Source organism: Macaca fascicularis, chromosome 11, assembly GCF_037993035.2.
Source record: "Macaca fascicularis isolate 582-1 chromosome 11, T2T-MFA8v1.1".
In the NCBI taxonomy this organism is placed as follows: Eukaryota; Metazoa; Chordata; class Mammalia; order Primates; family Cercopithecidae; genus Macaca; species Macaca fascicularis.
The window spans coordinates 59,582,472-59,600,304 of NC_088385.1; the positions used below are offsets into that span (position 1 = coordinate 59,582,472).

The 17,833-nt window shown below is 49.9% G+C and overlaps 1 protein-coding gene across 1 annotated transcript; it reads right to left on the bottom strand.

Moving 5' to 3' along the window:
• Positions 1–3,346: 3,346 nt before the first annotated feature.
• On the bottom strand, positions 3,347–9,805 carry KRT3 (keratin 3). The gene is made up of 9 exons (XM_005570931.5): positions 9,120–9,805; positions 7,830–8,050; positions 6,857–6,917; positions 6,405–6,500; positions 5,923–6,087; positions 5,378–5,503; positions 4,893–5,113; positions 4,519–4,553; positions 3,347–4,040 (listed from the first exon to the last, which is right to left on the bottom strand). The coding sequence occupies exons 1-9, from the start codon at positions 9,726–9,728 to the stop codon at positions 3,697–3,699; spliced, it is 1,878 nt and encodes a 625-aa protein (XP_005570988.3). The 5' UTR covers positions 9,729–9,805; the 3' UTR covers positions 3,347–3,696.
• Positions 9,806–17,833: the final 8,028 nt, after the last annotated feature.

Below are 17,833 nucleotides of genomic sequence, written 5' to 3' on the forward strand. Positions count from 1 at the left end.
GAACCAGTGAGTCTGCAAGCTCTTAGAACAGGAAAACACTCTTTTGAGCGTATCTTCTGTGGAAGACAGTGTGGAAGTGGTTGGAGGGAATAGATAGATAGATAGATAGATAGATAGATAGATAGATAGATAGATAGATAGATAGATAGATAGATAGAATAGGGTGTAGGGTAGAAGTTGGTTCCTCTGTTTCATTGCAAGTGGATATACTTCTCCACACCCAGGAAAGAGAGATGTGGAAGAGAGAGCAAAGAAATTCTTGACAATTGACCAAAGACCGCAAATCCTAGTTTAGGATCCAGGCTCACAAGTAGGCATTATTCAACAATCACTGTGAGCTCATTATGGGCAAAAGTATGCCTTAGAGGACAGGAAAAGCATGGACAACACAGGACTCACTGACTACCTACTAGAAGAATGAAAAGTCTAGTCAAGTACAAGAAAGCAAACTCAAGCCCAGTGACTTAAGAGCACTGAAAAGTCAACATAGAATTCTGCAAAAAAAAACTATGCAAATGCTAAGGCAAAGGAAAAGAAGGAGCACTCAGAAGCAGGTAAAGCTCCCTGCAAGGGGGTTTCAGCCTGGATTAGAAACAGTCAGGGCCTGGCAGGGCGTGGTGGCTCATGCCTGTAATCCCAGCACTTTGCGAGGCGGAGGTGGGCAGATCACCTGAGGTCAGGAGTTAGAAACCACCCTGGCCAACATGCACTAAAAATGCAAAAATTAGCTGGGCGTGGTGGCTTGCACCTGTAATCCCAGCTACTCAGGAGGCTGAGGCATGAGAATCACTTGAACCCAGGAGGCAGAGGTTGCGGTGAACCGAGATAGTGCCACTGCACTCCAGCCTGAGTGACACAGGGAGACCCCATCTCAAAAAATAAAGAAAGAAAGAAACAGTCAGTGCTGGGCTGAGAATATCCAGCCAAGCATAGAGTTAACTCCTTGGGTCCCAGGTCCTGACACCAAGGTCACCTGCCCTGACTATTCCTCTGGAACAATGACACCTCCAAGAAATAGCCTCTCCGCCCCACTCCTCCTGTGCCAGGCTGTCCTTTAAGAAGCTGCGTGGAGCCCCACCCCACCACTTCACCACTAGTGATTACTTAGGTAGCAGGGGTTCCTGTAAACCCCACAGGAGAAACAAGGCCAGTGAGCATAGGTCCAGGGAGGAACAGCAAAGGACAAAGGTCACTGTCTGAACGTGAGACTGGAAACCAGTGTGCATAGTACCCAGGAAGGCCAGGCCTGCTCTGGGCTTTCCTTGGAGCCAATTTAGAACCCCCCTGACTGCTCGGGTGGGGGCACTCTGAAGAACGTGGCCCAGGCTCCACCATCTGGTAGATTGCACTCCTGTTCCTGACTCTACATTCCAGTCCGCATTGGTTCTCAGCATGGGCCCTCTTCTCCACCCTCTCTCCAGAAAAACTCATTAGTTTCCATGGCTTTAAAATCCACCCTTAAGCTGATGATGTCCAGATGCGAGTGTCTAGCCCTGATGGGGCCCCCTTCTGAATCTACAGGCTCACATCTCACCTGGACGTCTCACGTGTCTATCTCATGAGCAGCTCTTGCTTGTCTAAAGCAGAGCTGAAGTTTCTCTCCACATCTATCCCGCCCTCCCACTCCTCCACTCAAGTCAGTAAATGGCACCAACCACCCAAGTGCTCATACTGGGAAACTGGGTATCCTGGTTGAATCTCCCCTTTCCCTTAACCTCCCCACCTCCATCCAGTCCATTAACCAGTCCTGGCATTTATCCAACTCAGCCCCTAGTTTCATTTCTTTATATACTTCCCACAATTTAAAATTATTTTGTTCATTTGGTTTGCTTACTTTTTTTTGTTGATTTCCTTACTAAAATGAGGGTGGGGTCAACATCTGATTTCTTGCTCACCAATTCATCTCCAGAATTTAGCCCAGTTCCAGACAGAAAACAAACACTTAATGAATACTTGTTGAATGAGTGAAGGAAGGAATTCAATGATAAAGACTTTGCCCAGGGTGAAGCAGCTGCCCCATGACTGGCACAGTCCCATAGGGCCAATCCCCTAAACTGGGTCGGGCACTGAGCCTCCCCACCTATGTCTCCTACTTCTTTCCACAGAAGGATACCAACCAGAAAAAGTACCTTCCTACCCAAACGTGAAGTAACAGCTCCTAAATCCCACCTCCTTCAAAAAGTGGAACCAGCTGGATTTCCACACTGAATCTCTTCAACTGCCAGTTGCAGGTTTTCTTTGTCTATCTGCCATTCCTCATCTCTAAAATGAATTCAACCTTGTCCAAGGATGGAAATACTGCTTCCCTGGCCTAGCCTGACTTCACATTTCTATTCCACAGCCTGTGTGTTCTCTCAGGGTGCCTGGGCAGTGTGGCATGCCTGGAAGGCATCGTCAAAGACAGTGGGGGGAAGTGGAAGGAGCTCTAGACTTGGGATGCAGGGCTTCATTCCCAGCTCAGGCATTCACATGCTATAAGACTCTAGAGGAGTCACCCTTTCTCTCTGAGCCTCAGTCTTTTCATTTGGAAGCAAAGGCCTTGGACTCCTTGCTTCTGAGTCCTTTCCAGCAGTGACCTTTTGGACAGCACTCCCATGGCCAACTAACACATTCTCAGAACTTCTTGGTGCAGGGCAGAGGCCAGGATGACAAGAACTCTCATGGCTGGTGCACATACTTTCAGGCCCCAAGTGCATGCACAGTGCTTAGGGGACCTCTGCAGGAAATGCTGGATTCAAGGAAGCTAACAGGTTTTCCTTGCTACTGAACTTCTTAGAAACTCTAATATGTGCTCCAAAAAGAAAAGATGTAATGGGCGTGGAATCTTTTATTGCAGAGTGTCTCAACGGAATGGTGTTCCTGGGTCAGACTTTGAATAGGCTGCTCTGGGGAAACCTCTCCATCCCTGGGCTTCCAGCAGCCCGCACTTTCCCGGAGCACTTTGATGGGGGAAAAGCTTTCACAATGTCAGCTGGAGTGAGAATCAACACCAAGGGAAGAAACGCTCTGTCCCCAAGGCCCTCTTAGTTCCCCCACATGAGAGAAGGCAGGGAGGAGATAGATGTCTGCATGGCCCAGCCTTCACCATCAAGGACGGTGAGGGTACACAGGGTACGCAGCATCCGGGAGCAGAACCTCTCCCTCCCCACAGTGCTCACAGAATAATGAACAACCAGATCCGCACAACGTATGAAAAAGACAAACTGCCTCTGTTTCAGAGGAAGAGTTCTCCAGCTGCTCTGTGGATCACAGAGCCCACATGGGAGAGGCAGAGGCAGGGAGGCCAGGGAGGTGACCAGGGAGCTCAGTGCCCTGAGGAGAAGGACATGGAGCGAATACTCAGAGGCCCGGAGTGAAACAGTGCACTTTATTGGCGAAAGACCGGAGGGGCGGAGGGGGCTGTGTGCTATATACATCAGAGCTGTAGTGAGCATCCCACCCAGGGAAGGGACCCCGGGGCAGCAGAAGGTGGCGGCCTAGGCCACACCTGTACAATCACAGGCACAAGCTGGAGCCAGAGAGGGGAGCCTGAAATTCTCGTGACTGGGCTTGGCCAGGGATCTGGAAGGAGGAGCAAGAGGCCACCAACCTTCCAGCGCAGAGCCACGTTCTTGGGAAGCTGGGGGTGTTGCCGATATGGGGGCGTGGGGAGCGGAGGGGAAGCGCTGGGGTGGCTGCGATACTGATGCGTACTCTTTATCTGGAGTAGCGCTGAGAGGACTGGGAGGACTGGGAGAACTTGATGCTGCCGCCCCGGTTGCTGGCCGAGCTGAAGCCCCCACCACTGACTCCATAGCGGGCGCCGGAGCTGGAGCCAAAGCCGCTGCCACCGCTGAAACCGCCGCTGCTGCCGCCACCAAATCCACCGCCGATTCCACCCCCGATTCCGCCGCCGATTCCACCGCCGCCTCCCCGGCCAAAGCCACTGCTTGAGCCTCCGCCCGCGCCAAGGCCACCTCCTAAGCCACCGCCCACGCCTCCGCCGTAACCGCCCGCATAGCCACCTGCGGAGGCGGAAGTCGTGCTGCTGCTGACCACGGCTGTGGGGGAGAGGACAGGACAGCGGTCAGCGCCGGCGCCCAGGCCGGCTGCTGTGTTATCATCAATGATCCACCAGGCCCGGGACTAACCAGAGCTGACCAAGGCAGCTTTGCACAGGATAGTCACAACGAGCCGTTCCATGGCCACTAGCTACTCACTCCCCTGCCATTAAGCCATTATGAATTAGCCAGTGGTTCCTCCCACAGTACAATCTTGATGACCTCCTGGGAGGGCATCTAGCCTCTGAATTTCTCCTCCCATCAAGGGGCCCCCTATGGATCTTCCACATTGGCCGTTGAAGCCTATCATAAGTGCCCTGAACCCAGAACAATTACAAAAGCCAATCGCTTCCCTCTCCTCTCCCAGAAAACCCCTCCAACTTCCATAAAAATATGTTTAAATTAGTTGCTACTACCCTGAATTAGTGCAGATACTTCAGAATTAACTCTCATTTTCTTGGCTACTTTCGGTACTTACAGATGCTGACAGCGCTGGGACACTCTCCAGACATCCTGTTTGAGAAGACAGGAGAAAGTAGGCCCCGTCACAAAGCACACACCAACAAGTCCATGGACCAAGGGCATGAATAGCAACCAGAGCTGAACCGAGAAGCCTGGCACATCAGTAAACTTTCTCCACCCCTCTTTGGGCCGTAGCAAGGACAGCCCGTGGGCACCCGTTGCATAAGTGCTTTGGCTGCCTGGGAAGGAGTGGGCTGGTAGAGGCAAATGCTTCACTGCAAAGCCTCTCTTTGTATAGCAGGGCTCCATCCCCAGTTACTTGGTCACTTATCTGGCCCTTGACATATGACTTGAGACAGGGGGTGTGGGAAGACGGGACTAGAGGCTCACCTGTACTCCTCACCCTCCAGCAACTTGCGGTAGGTGGCAATCTCCACGTCCAGGGCCAGCTTGACATTCATCAGCTCCTGGTAGTCACGTAGCAGCCGCGCCAGGTCGTCCTTTGCCTGCTGTAGAGCAGCCTGCAGCTCTTGGAGCTTGGCATTGGCATCCTTGAGGGCCATCTCCCCACGCTGCTCAGCCTCCACAATGGCTGTCTGCAGGTTGGCATTCTGGGGCAAGGGAGGTAGGAGGGACGAGCTCAGTAAGAGGGCCCCAGGCCCTTCCTTACCTGCAATGGATTATCCCATCTTAAAGTCAGGGAACATTCCTCCTCCCCTAGTGCCTCCATCTTGTCTCCATTTGTGGAGATAGTGCCCTGTGGGTCAGCCAGCCTGAGATGACCTCCAGACATCTATTCCAAGGGAGGAGTCCTGAGATCCTAGCCCCCACCCCTCAGCAGTCATCCCAGGAGCCAGCATCCATGACCATCCCACCTGCTTCTTGATACTCTCGATCTCTGCCCGCAGCCTCTGGATCATTCTATTGAGCTCTATGATCTCGCTCTTGGTATTTCTTAAGTCATCCCCATGCCTGCCAGCTGTGGTCTGTAGCTCCCCCAACTAGAGAACAGAAGGGAAGATGGGGTATTCCTGCAGCTTTGATTGAATTGTTTCTATACCTACGACATCACCCACCAAACCTTGAGAAGCTCAGTAAGCATTTGCTAAAATGACTGCATTGTGTTTCGGCAGGGACACCCCCAAGGCAGCAGGAAACAGAACATCTGGGTTGTTGTGGTAGAAGATTTTCCTGCCCTGTAGTTCCTGAGCAAGCTGGAGTCAGTCCCACATAGCAGGCAACCAGCTCCCCCAGGGGCAAGACTTTCTGCAACTGAACCACCATTAGAAGGATGTCTTCAGAGGGTAAAACCAAAAGTCATTCACCCAGTGACCACTGGGATCTCACCACCCAGCTGTCCAATAGGCCACAGCCTCTCTGAAACCTCCAGTGGATCCTCTAAGAGGTGCCTGGCACCCACCTTGGTCTGGTACAGGGCCTCAGCTTCGGCCTTGCTTCTCTGAGCGATATCCTCATACTGTGCGCGAACTTCAGCGATGATGCTGTCCAGGTCCAGGGAGCGATTATTGTCCATGGACAGCACCACAGATGTGTCACTGATGTGGCTCTGCATCTGAGACAGCTCCTGTCAACACAGAGGGAGCTTGTTCACTTTTGGGGTGTCTATAACAAGCACACAGGGCCCTGAGAGACTCCTGATCAACAGTCTCATTCACTGATTCTTTGCTCCACATGTGTATCGGCCACCCTCTGTCCCCAGCCCCCCAGCCACTCAGCGAACCCCATGTCTGCAGCCTATCCTGTGGAATCCCTTCCAAGGGTCCTCTTCTCCAGGCTCATCCCAGATGTCTTCTGGGGCCTAGATATACCAAAATACACCAGCCTCAAATCTGGAAACATCTCACTCTCCCTCTGTCCCTTCTTAGTAGGTAACATCCTCACAGCATCATAGAGGGTCCTCAGGAAGTTGATCTCATCTATCAGGGCATCCACTTTGGCCTGAAGCTCCACCTTGTTCATATAGGCACCGTCCACATCCTGAGAAAAGAAGAGCATAAAGGCCTTATTCCCCCAAGGAACAAACAACAAACCACAACTGCAGCAAGAAACAGCAGAGGGGACTGGTGAAGTGATGGTCCTTGTCCAAAACCAGTCTCCACTTGAACAGGCAATTTGTATCTCATTAGGATGGTCTAAGTTCAATCCTACTTAAAAACTAGAGACTGATTAACTGACTCTTTTAGGGATCTTCCAGACTAAGGTGCACCTGACTTCTGTTTATTGCTCCAAAGGCCTGAACTTGGCAGCTCTGTGGCAGTGGAGTGAGGAGATTCCCCCAACCCAGCCAGAAACCTGCAGCTACAAGCCTCGGAAACCTCACACACAGCCCTTACCTTCTTCAGAGTCACAAATTCATTCTCAGCAGCTGTACGTTTATTGATTTCATCCTCATATCTGTGTGAGAAAAAAAGAAACAGCTGAGTTTGGTTTTGAGGTCATCGTAAACACCATTGTTCCCTGGAACTCTGAAAGTTCATCTCTTCCGTCCCTCCATCCCTATCCCACCCCTCTCAGATGAGCACATCCTCTTTACTATCTCCCTGTTAGTTAGGGAGACCAACCATGTCAATTTGCCCAGGCAAACTGTTTGGCTTTAGCACTAAAAGTTCTGCATCCCAGGAAACCCCTCAGTCCCAGGCAAACCTCTGGATAGTTGATCACCATACCACGAGTTGTCCCAGAATCTTTCGGATGCCAGAACCAGGATCTTCCCCAACCTGGCTCATGAGAAAATGCTTCCCCCACTCTAAACTCATCCGTTTTTTTTGTTTGTTTGTTTTTGTTTTTGTTTTTGTTTTGTTTTGTTTTTAGACATAATCTCGCTCTGTCACCCAGGCTGGAGTGCAGTGGCGCAATCTTGGCTCACTGCAACTTCCATCTCCAGGGTTCAAGCAATTCTGTTGCCTCAGCCACCCGAGTATCTGGGAGTACAGGTGTGTGCCACCACACCCAGCTAATTTTTGTATTTTTAGTACAGATGAGATTTCACCATGTTGGCCAAGCTTCTCTCAAACCCCTAATCTCAAATGATTTGCCCACCTCGGCCTCCCAGAGTGCTGAGATTACAGGCATGAGCCACCATGCCCAGCCTAAACTCATCCCTCTTGCCAATTTTATTTGCAAAGCACTATGCTTGGAGAAGCAAGGTGAGGGGAAACTGAATGAACCAAGCTGTCCTTCGTGAAGGTAAGGAGAGGGAAACGGGCCAGGTGACACCACTGCCTAGAAGTCAGGAGGCATGTAGAAGGGGCCAAGACTCTGAGACAGGGTGGGCCATGGCATCTTCCCACTCCTCCCGTCACTCACTTTTTCTTGAAGTCCTCCACCAGGTCCTGCATGTTCCTCATCTCAGAGTCCAGGCGCCCTCTCTCCCCGAGGATGTTGTCCAGGTAGCTCCGCAGGTAGTTGATGTGATTCTCAAAAAGAGGCTCAAGATTGTTGGTGCCTGAGATGGAACTTGTGCTCTGCTGCTGGAGCAGGTTCCACTTGGTCTCCAGGACCTTGTTCTGTTGCTCCAGGAACCGCACCTGCAATGGTTGCAGGAAGCAACATCAGGTAACACTTGTAGCAGAGGAGCAGAGGGGCCTTCACTCAGGTAGGACCAGGTGTCTATCTCCTGGGCCCCCAGCACAAAGGCCTAGAAAGTATGCAAAGATAGGTTCCTACTGTAGTCAGAGAGATTATGGTCAGATGGGTGATCAGTCAGGACACTACACTTGCATTGTGGTTCGGAAAGTCACAAAGGAAGGGGAAACCAGAAGTGACTCCTACCGGAAAGCAATAGAATTGTAAGGTTGACCCCTTGGTGTTCCTAAGGACTTCATGACCCTATCTCAACTTTCAAAACTACAGTACACTCTGCAAAAATGCACATAAACCTCAGCAGCACCATTTCCACCCATGACTCTACTGACATGTTAGCTCTTCAAAAACAGTGAAGTGATGCTGGGAAGCAACGCTGGCTGGCATGCCATAGTTAGCGTGACAACACCTCTCTTGACCCTGGAGGGACAGCAGCCCCATGAGAGCTGTCCTGGTCTGGAGAAGCTCACTGAGCACTCTTGTCTTCCTGACTAGGCTGAGTAGGAGTGCACAGTCACCCATTTCTCTGCACTCCCTTGGGACTAAGGTTCTTATGCTCCTAATCCCTCATCCAGGTGATCAGCCTCCTCTGCCTGGCACAGCAACATGTAGGGGAAAGGGCTTCCTGGAAAGCTCAGAGGACAGCTTATATTTGAAAAGCCTCTCATTCTCAGTGGACCCTTCCCTGATGGTGGCCGTGGCCCTTGCCTTGGGTTGCCTGCCCTGCCAGCCTGGGCCTCAGTAAGGCAATGACTGGAAGTTTCAGCAGAGGTTCCAACAAACAGGATATGCGGTGCTCAGGTCCAAATAGGGGACTGTTTTCTTTCTGCACCTCCCCTCACTTGACCATGTGGACAAACTCCTCAACCCTGAATATCTTCCCAGACCCTAGAGTTCCACCTAACTCCTCACCCTCCAGTCTGGCCCATCCAAGACACATTTAAACACTGTGTCCCAAAGATCAAATTCAAAGTCTCCAGCCCAGGAAGGGATGGCCAGTCAGAGCTTCATCACCTTGTCAATGAAGGAGGCAAACTTGTTGTTGAGGGTCTTGATCTGCTCCCGCTCCTGGGCCTTTACTTGTCCAATCTGGGGGTCGATCTCCACATTGAGGGGCTGCAGGAGACTCTGGTTGATAGTCACTTCCTGAATTCCCCCAGGAAAGCCCCCAGGGCCAAAGCCACCAGGACTGCCAAAGCCACCAGGACCACCAAAGCCACTAGCCCCTCCAAAGCCACCAGCCCCTCCAAAGCCACCAGCTCCACCAAAGCCACCTCCCATTCCTCTGACACCACCAAAGCCACCACCAAAGCCACCTCCATAGCCGCCCCCAAAGCCACCTCCATAGCCATGTGCAAAGCCACAGCTGCTACGGCCTCCCCCAAAGCCTCCAGCCCGGGGGCCACCAGCTGCCACGCTGATGGAGATGCTCTTGTTGCCACCCAGGTTGTAGAGGCTGCGACTGCCAAAGCCACCTGCTCCGCTCCGGAAGCCATAGGCTCCTCCACCAGCTACCCCAGAGCGGGTCACACAGCTCATCCTGCTGCTGCCGGAGACCACGGCAGAGCCGCCGGAGAAACCCTGGCTCCCGCCACCAGATGTCTTGCTGGCTTGTCTGCTCATGGTGAAGAGTTTGGTGAAGAGAAGAGTGTAAGTTAAGCAGGGAACACTTGACAGTCAGAGGAAGAGGGACAGGAACTGAAGACCTGTGCAAAATAAATCCTTTTATATACATTTGAGGAGGTCGTTGGGCTCAAACGAAGGAGAGATAATTAATCCCAAATATTCATGGGTTGGGTTTGCCTCCAAGGCAATAAGTTTATTCCAGGCTACCAAACACACCTTGAAAATAATCTGAAATGGTAAAAGTGCTAAGGTGGCAGGCTTACCTGGCGAGGGGGTGGTGCCTGGCATTGCCCCATGTTTGGGCATGGCCTCCTCCTAGCTTTGTCTGACGGGAGCCAGGAGGCACACTCACCTGCATCAGGTGCTCAGCAGCCGTCCCTCTGCCTGTTAGCTGCCCCTGGGCCCCGCAGAGCTGTGCCCAGCTCTGGAAAGGATAGAGTGGAGACGTGAGGAGGTTCTGCTTCTCTGAGCAGAAGAGACAGTGGAGCCCACTCACAGCTCTGGGAAAGTGTCTTAATGGAAGGATTGATGCAGCTCTCTCCACGATTATTGAGTGCACAGTATGTGCCCGGCTCTGTGCTGGGTTTTGGGATGAAGCGCTGACCTCTCCTCCTCCCTTCCTGGAAACAAAGCCCAGAACTATCACAAATATGCCTCCTGGGTTCTCCCTATACCCCAAGCTTTAGTTCAGGAGGTAGTGGTGTTTTGGTTTATGACTATCTTCAGAGAAAAAGTCAAGTTAACACCTGTCCATGTTGACCAGACACTGGCAAAATCCAACATGCCTAATATTTTTTTCTCTTTAAAACTTCCCAAAGAAATTGTACACTATTACACATCTCGGGGTTTCTCTATGGCTTCCTTTCTTGCTCCCCACATTTTGGCATTTCTCTGGTTTTAGCTTAAGGCCTAGGGAACGAGAAACTCAAACATCAAGTCAACAACAAATTCAGCAAATATTTACAGACTGCCAAATGTGTGCCAGGCCCTGTGCAAAACCCTAGAGACCCAGTCATGGACAAGACACACAGGGCCCCTGTGGGACCATTTTCTGGTTGAGAGATGTGCTCCTGAGAGTCGCCCACGCCCCTCTAAACCCCAGAAAGCCAGATCTGGCAGAGCTGGCAGCACTATGGAACATGTCTGACTCCAAAAGCCTGAAACTCTGCCTGTCTGGGATTGTCCAGAGGCTTATGACTGGGCTTAGTTTGTCCGAGAGAAAAGCCATCCTGCTCACTCTGGAGCTGGCCAAGTTAGCTGCTTATCACTCCAGGACAGGCCCTTTTTTGTTCTGTCTGCTGCACATTGGGCCCTTCTAAGGGTGTGGTCTGTATGGCCCTGGCAGGAGCTTCCTTAGAATTGGGGAAAAGGACAGACTTCAACACCCACTGGTTAGGGCTGGGAGTGGCCCAAGTGCAAAGGAAATGAAATTTTCTTCAGTGGCCTGGTTCTTCCATTTTATCTGTATCTCTCCCATGTGTTACCTGCCAGGCTGTGCAACATCCTAGCTCCACCCCAGGATAAAACCATAAGCTCTCCAGGAGTTTCCAGTCTTGTTAATACACTGGGTCTCTTGGACCAAAGCACAGTGCTTTGCCAATAGTAAGTGCCATAAAGTTTGGTTTGTTGAAAAAATGAATGAGTCCATCAATTTATTATTAATGAATTAATGGTTAAGCCCTTTTACTGGATTACAACCAGGTAAAACTGGTTGAAAGCTAGTTCAACTCCCATTGCATGAGGTAGCACAAGCTAATTGAGATTATTTCAATGTGAGGAATCCAGACTTCTCAAATTTGGTGTTCAGATTTAGAAAAATGTACATGCAAAATGAATGTCACCTCCTCAGGGGGAAAAAAAAAGTAGAATCACAGAATCAAGAACCAATCAATCAAGAATCAACCAATTACAGAATCAAGTTGAAGTTGACTGGACGTTCCAGGTCACACAATCTGTCCCGTTCATTGCTGGGATCCCCTCTCCAGCACCTCTGACTTATATCCCTGATTTTCTGTAAGTTCTGCCCATGGACTGTGAAGTTAGCCCTGGCCCAGAGGGTGGCCACACAGGCTCCTCTCCTCTTTGCTCCCTCAGAGGCAATGAACCAATCCCAGGGCTAGACCAGATCCTCCCCATAAGTAAGTACGACCAAGGCTGTTTAAATTCTATGCATTTCAGCATCACTAACCATAAAAGATAATCAATCATCTCTGACCCTCTAGATCTCACAGGAACATAGCTAGATGCATGAAATATCTGCCAGTGTTTCAAGAAACATATCACGAGGCCAAGTGTGGTGGCTCACGCCTGTAACCCCAGCACTTGGCAAGGCTGAGGTGGGCAGATTGCTTGTGCCCGGGAGTTTCAGACCAGCCTTGGAAACATGGCAAAACACCATCTCTACAAAAAAATACAAAGATTAGCCGGGTGTGGTGTCATGTGCATGGAGACCCAGGTGCTCGAGAGGCTGAGGCTGGAGGATCACTTGAGCCTGGGAGGTCAAGGCTGCAGTGAGCTATGATTGCACCATGGCACTCCAGCCTGGACAACAGAACAAGACCATTCTCAACAAAAAAAAAAAAAAAAAAGGAAACATATTACAAAAATTAGGCCATATTTTTTCTTATAATATCTAAGAGAGCAGGATGGAGGACTTGCCTTTATGCCAGACAGAAATGAGGCTGCTGCTTGGTCAGGTGTGGGGCCTCGGTTCCAGGGCAATGAGTCTCTAGGAATTCTTAAACCCATAGTGATTCAGGGTACTTAGTGCCCCCAGTGAGGGAGATCTCAGCCATTGCCAGAGCCCACTGATTCTGAATCATGCTTGTCATTCCTTTAGAAGGAATTATCTTGGAGAAGAATCTTGGAGAATCACAATCACAATCACTGCTGTCATCAGCTAGTCCTGGGTCTGGGACCTCCCCAACAGATGGTGGAAGGAAAGGGAAGAAGGGCATAATCTATACTTACTCTTGGGGTTGGGATAGCAGAGAAGACATGGCTTGGCCTTTGAGAGGACAGGGAGCAAAACAAAGATTGGGGAGTACATTCCCAGGACTAGAATGTCAATTCTGATCAGAGTTGTAAGTGAAGGAAGTGGTGGAAGGGGAGGAGATAATCAGTGAGTTGAAATTCTTATTGGTTGGGCCCAGCCCTCTAAACTTGGAGGGCTTAATAAACACTTTGAGAAAATAGAGTTGGTTTACAGTCACCTCCAACACCTGAATTATCTGAAGTTTATTAACTAAGCTCCTTAAGTGCTTTCTCCCTGGAGAGAAGAGTGAGTCACTGGATTGCAATGTGTGAAATCAGAGACTCATAGGGTGCTATGGCCAGGAGACTCTCTAGTCCACTCCTCTACCTCGAGGCAGAATCCACCTGGCCACTCCTACTCTTCAAGATCCCCATGGAAGGCAATTCATCAAATCTCCTAACTTGCCCAGGCCAGCAAGACCCCACCCTGACCCAAGGAAGGCCTTCATGGATCTAGCTTTCAGGCCTTCCACTCCATTCCATGGGAACCCAGCTCCTCTTATAGGATCAGTGAAATTTTGGTCACCGGGAGCCCCAGTCACCTGTCCGTCATGGCATGACACCCATACCTCTCTGGGTGTGAAGGCCCCCTTTAACACACACAAAATTACATTGACCTTCACACATGTCAGAACTCATACTTCCAGTATCCTTTAAGAACATACATTTTTTACTATGAATTTAGCAAACACTTTTAAATAAAATTGCAGTTCATAATCATATACATTTGAAAGTGGTAATACATATACATAAAAAGACACACTATTCACTCAATCAAGAGACACTTGCATCCATGTGCATTCTCAGAACCCTCGCAGTCCTGACACAACAGCAACCCTAACTGGGGCCTCTCAGCCTCAGGTCTCAAGCTCCTGCCCCCTCCACCGCTGGACACCTGCCCCCAGCTGAGATTCCCTGCTGAGCGCTGTTACCACCTGTCTTCCCTGCCTTTGTGTCCATCAGCCTGTGGCCTTTGCAGGCCTTCAGCAGATGGGAACTGAGTTCAGATGAATTTGCTCTTGCCTGGCCTTCCAGAGTAAAACACACAAACTCCCCTGGCTTCTGTATCACAACCCTTCCAATATTAGAAAATACTGTGGAGTTCACAGACACCAACCTCCCAGTTTGATAGACCCAGTTGTTTCTCCCAGTCCTCAGTACACATGGTTTCCAGGACTATTCTCTGCACCCACTTTAATATGTAATGGATCTCTTAAAACTACAGTGCTAAGATAGGGTACTCAAAGGTGGCTTCATGTGCACCAGAACTAATAGGAAGCCCCTTCCTGTCTGTGATGGGGGCACCGTGCTTCTTTCAATGCAAGCTAAGATTCTATTCCCTTCCTTAGCTCTTGACTTCCATCAGTCCTGCCTGAGGAGGAGAATGGTAAGGCATGGGTTTGTTGGTGGTGGTGCAGAGGGGGGTTGGTTTGCTTTTGTTTTTGTTTTTGTTTTGAGAGAGAGAGAGGGAGCGTCTCACTCTGTTGCCCAGGCTGGAGTGCGGTGGCGCAATCTCAGCTCGCTGCAACTTCAACCTCCCAGACTCAAGCCATCCTCCCACCGCAGCCTCCCAAGTAGCTGGGACACAGGCATGCACCACCATGCCCAGCTATTTTTTTTTTTTTTTTTTTTGCAGAGACAGGGTCTCTCGATCTAACCCAGGTTGGTCTTGAACTCCTAGGCTCAAGCAATCCGCCCACTTCAGCCTCCCAAAGTGCTGGGATTATAGACATGGGCCACTATGCCGGCCAGCTTCCTAGTTTTAAATAACTCACTTCCTTGTCCTGCTGTAAGAATAAACTGAAGGGACAGCATTCACAAAGCACTTACAGAGAAAATAAACATAACAGTAAAAATGAAAAAAAAAAAAAAAAAAGGTTTGCCCTGAATAAGCCTCTATTTACATAAGATTCCTCTGCATGGATAAGAGCTGTCCATTTATATTTGTGCTGAATCATGTCTGGCTGGCGTGCCTGCTCAAACCAGATGCTTGTGCATGGCAGAAATCACAACCTTGTCCTCGCTGGAGAATTCCCAAGAGATCTTAGGAAGTTATTAAACAGTTGTCGTAAAACAAAAGATAGGCAGGGTGCGGTGGCTGAGGCCTGTAATCCCAGCACTTTGGGAGGTCAAGGGGGCGGATCACGAGGTCAGGAGATCGAGACCATTCTGGTTAACACGATGAAACCCCGTCTCTATTAAAAATACAAAAAATTAGCCAGTCGTGGTGGTGGGCGCCTGTAGTCCCAGCTACTCCAGAGGCTAAGGCAGGAGAATGACTGAACCAGGGAGGCAGAGATGGCAGTGAGCCAAGATCGCGCCACTACACTCCAGCATGGGCAACAGTGAGAGACTCCGTCTCAAAAAAAAAAAAAAAGTTAAAAGAGGAGGTGAGGCCGGGCGCGGTGGCTCAAGCCTGTAATCCCAGCACTTTGGGAGGCCGAGATGGGCGGATCACGAGGTCAGGAGATCGAGACCATCCTGGCTAACACGGTGAAACCCCGTCTCTACTAAAAAAATACAAAAAACTAGCCGGGCGAGGTGGTGGGCACCTGTGGTCCCAGCTGCTCGGGAGGCTGAGGCAGGAGAATGGTGTAAACCCAGGAGGCGGAGCTTGCAGTGAGCTGAGATCTGGCCACTGCACTCCAGCCCGGGCGACAGAGCGAGACTCCGTCTCAAAAAAAAAAAAAAAGAGGAGGTGAAAACAACCATTAGGTGGTCATTTAACCTGGGAAAGAGGCATTTAAGAGGAAAAATACATTTATTTCTCAATGCAATGATTTGAAAAGCATGGATCTCTCTCCACTGAGGAATTTGAGGGGATCCAGTTGGACATAAAGCAAAGGGTACAATCATAGTGGAAATAAGGGGACCAGGGGACACTGCAAGTAACACAAGGGGATTTTTAAAATAGCAATTTATAGCCCCTAGCATATGAAAAGTGCTCAATAAATATCAAAGGAATGGATGCCAGCATGCGGGGTGAGATACCATTCTGCCAAGAGACAAAGGAATGACAGCAAACGTCTTTGTTCCTGGAAACATACCCTCATAGGAAACAAGAGTGGGAAAGGAGGCAGAGCCATGGCAAGGCTTAGCTTTACAGCTGCATGGCAGGGGAGGGAGGGGCAGAGTGGTGGTTCCTAGACTGCAATTCAAAGCACATCATGGGCCTCCAGGCCACACCCTGAGAGCAGGTGGCCCAGAGCTACCTCCTCATCTGTTTCTGAGCTTAATCTCTCAGACACGCCTTGTTCTGAGCTTGTCTAGTCTTGGAACATAAAGCCCAAACTCCAAACAAATTAGGCAATGGGCCAACCCATGTCCTCCACATTCTGGCCTCAATCTTTCTCTCTAGCCTCCTCTCCCACCACTCCCTGCCCTGCCTGGAGTGATGCTAAGCGGCTTTTGGTTTGGTACTGCACTGAGCCACACTTCCCTGTCTTTACTCTGAAATTCTTGCTGCCTAGAGCACCCTCCTCCCCTGCACCCCTCTCACAAGCTCCAGGTCCACACCCCTTTTACGTGGCTGGCTACACAGGTGTTACCTCCTCCAGGGAGTCTTCCTTGAATCCCTGGCAAAAGCAAATGCTTCTCCCTTATGCTTCCAGAGCCTCAGTGTTTGCATACACCATTGCTTTCAACATTTTCCTGAAAGTGTGGAGAATGTGTATTTAATGTGTCTACACTCCCCACACTCATGCACCATTTTCACATTACACTATGCCATTCTCAAGGGTGAGGACCATACTGCAATAAGCTTTATATCCTCATGGCCCTACACAGAGTCTGACACAATGTAGGCGCTCAACAATGCTTGTCAAGCTGAAGCAACTGCCCCTGCCATGCTCTTGGGTGGTGGATTCACAAGAGAAGGGGCTCCCAGCCTGATGGGAGAAATGCTGCAGCTTCACAGGACGCTGCACAGAAAATGGAGTGTGACCAAAATCCAGTATGAGGAGGTCTAAGGGAGACAGAACAGCAGGATATTCCAAAGGGGTGGAGCCACTCCTAGAAGACTTCTAGAAGAAAGGACTGCTCTTAGGTATCAGAATCCTGCCCTCTGTAAGGAGAACACCTGCCCCCGTCTCTAGCATCTAGGACCAGCTTCTTCATCAAGACCCCACTTCAATACCGCCTCCTGCATGAAGCCTCCTGTGAGTGCCAACCCTTCGCTCTAAACTACAAGTAATTTTACTCTCCTCTGGACTGTCATGTCCTTCATTTGTAACTTCCAAAGTCATTTATCTGTCTATCCAGTTACCAAGTTCTTTATGTGCATGTTTTTATCTAGACATTATCATCTGTACTGAAAGCTCCTTGAAAAGAGAGTATAATTATTCTTTCCATAATGGGTCCCCATTGCCCTGCACAAACTAGGCACTCAGTAAACATTATTCAATTGACATTTGTTAAACAGCTACTATATGGCAAGCACAGTGGCCCTGGAATGTCAAGATTAATAAAGTCATGGTTCCTGTCCATAAATAATTTATAGACTAGTGGTTTGTTGAGTAAATGAGTGAATGGGTGGGTGGATGGATGGATGGATGAATAGATGGATCATGGATGGATGGATGGATGGATGGATGGATGGATGGATGGATGAGTAGATGGGTGAATGGGTGGATGGCAAATGACAATCAAAACACTTTCTCCAGAAAGTGTCTTCCCAGCTTATCTGGCTTCTCGTCCACTTTCTCGAATTTTTGAGGATCAAATCCACAACAATCAAGTAAAAAAAATGCAGATGCAGAACAGTCCTACCTTGACCCAAAGCCAAGCCAGAAAACCATGGGCAGCAATGAGCCTGAGTCTGGGGCTCCCACCGCCAAGACCGTTCGTGGCCACAACTCTACACTCCCGGCCTTCTCAGTGGAATAACGAGATGACTGTTCAGACTCTACCATCAACACGGAAAAAAAATGGAATGGTGCTAAAATGGCGTTTTTCTCTTCAGCCTGCTCCCTCCCTTTGTCCCTCGTTGGCCCACTATTACCGTGTCCTGAGGGCCCACAAAGGGGGCCCACCTCCCTCAATTATTTCCCCACATAGCTGTCTCACTAAAC

Coding starts and splice junctions, on each gene's coding strand:
- KRT3 (XM_005570931.5), bottom strand. CDS start 9,728: ATGAGCAGACAAGCCAGCAAGACATCTGGTGGCGGGAGCCAGGGTTTC. Junction 6,501..6,856: donor AATTTGTGACTCTGAAGAAG/GTAAGGGCTGTG, acceptor TTCTTTTCTCAG/GATGTGGACGGTGCCTATAT. Junction 6,088..6,404: donor TGAGGACCCTCTATGATGCT/GTGAGGATGTTA, acceptor CTGTGTTGACAG/GAGCTGTCTCAGATGCAGAG.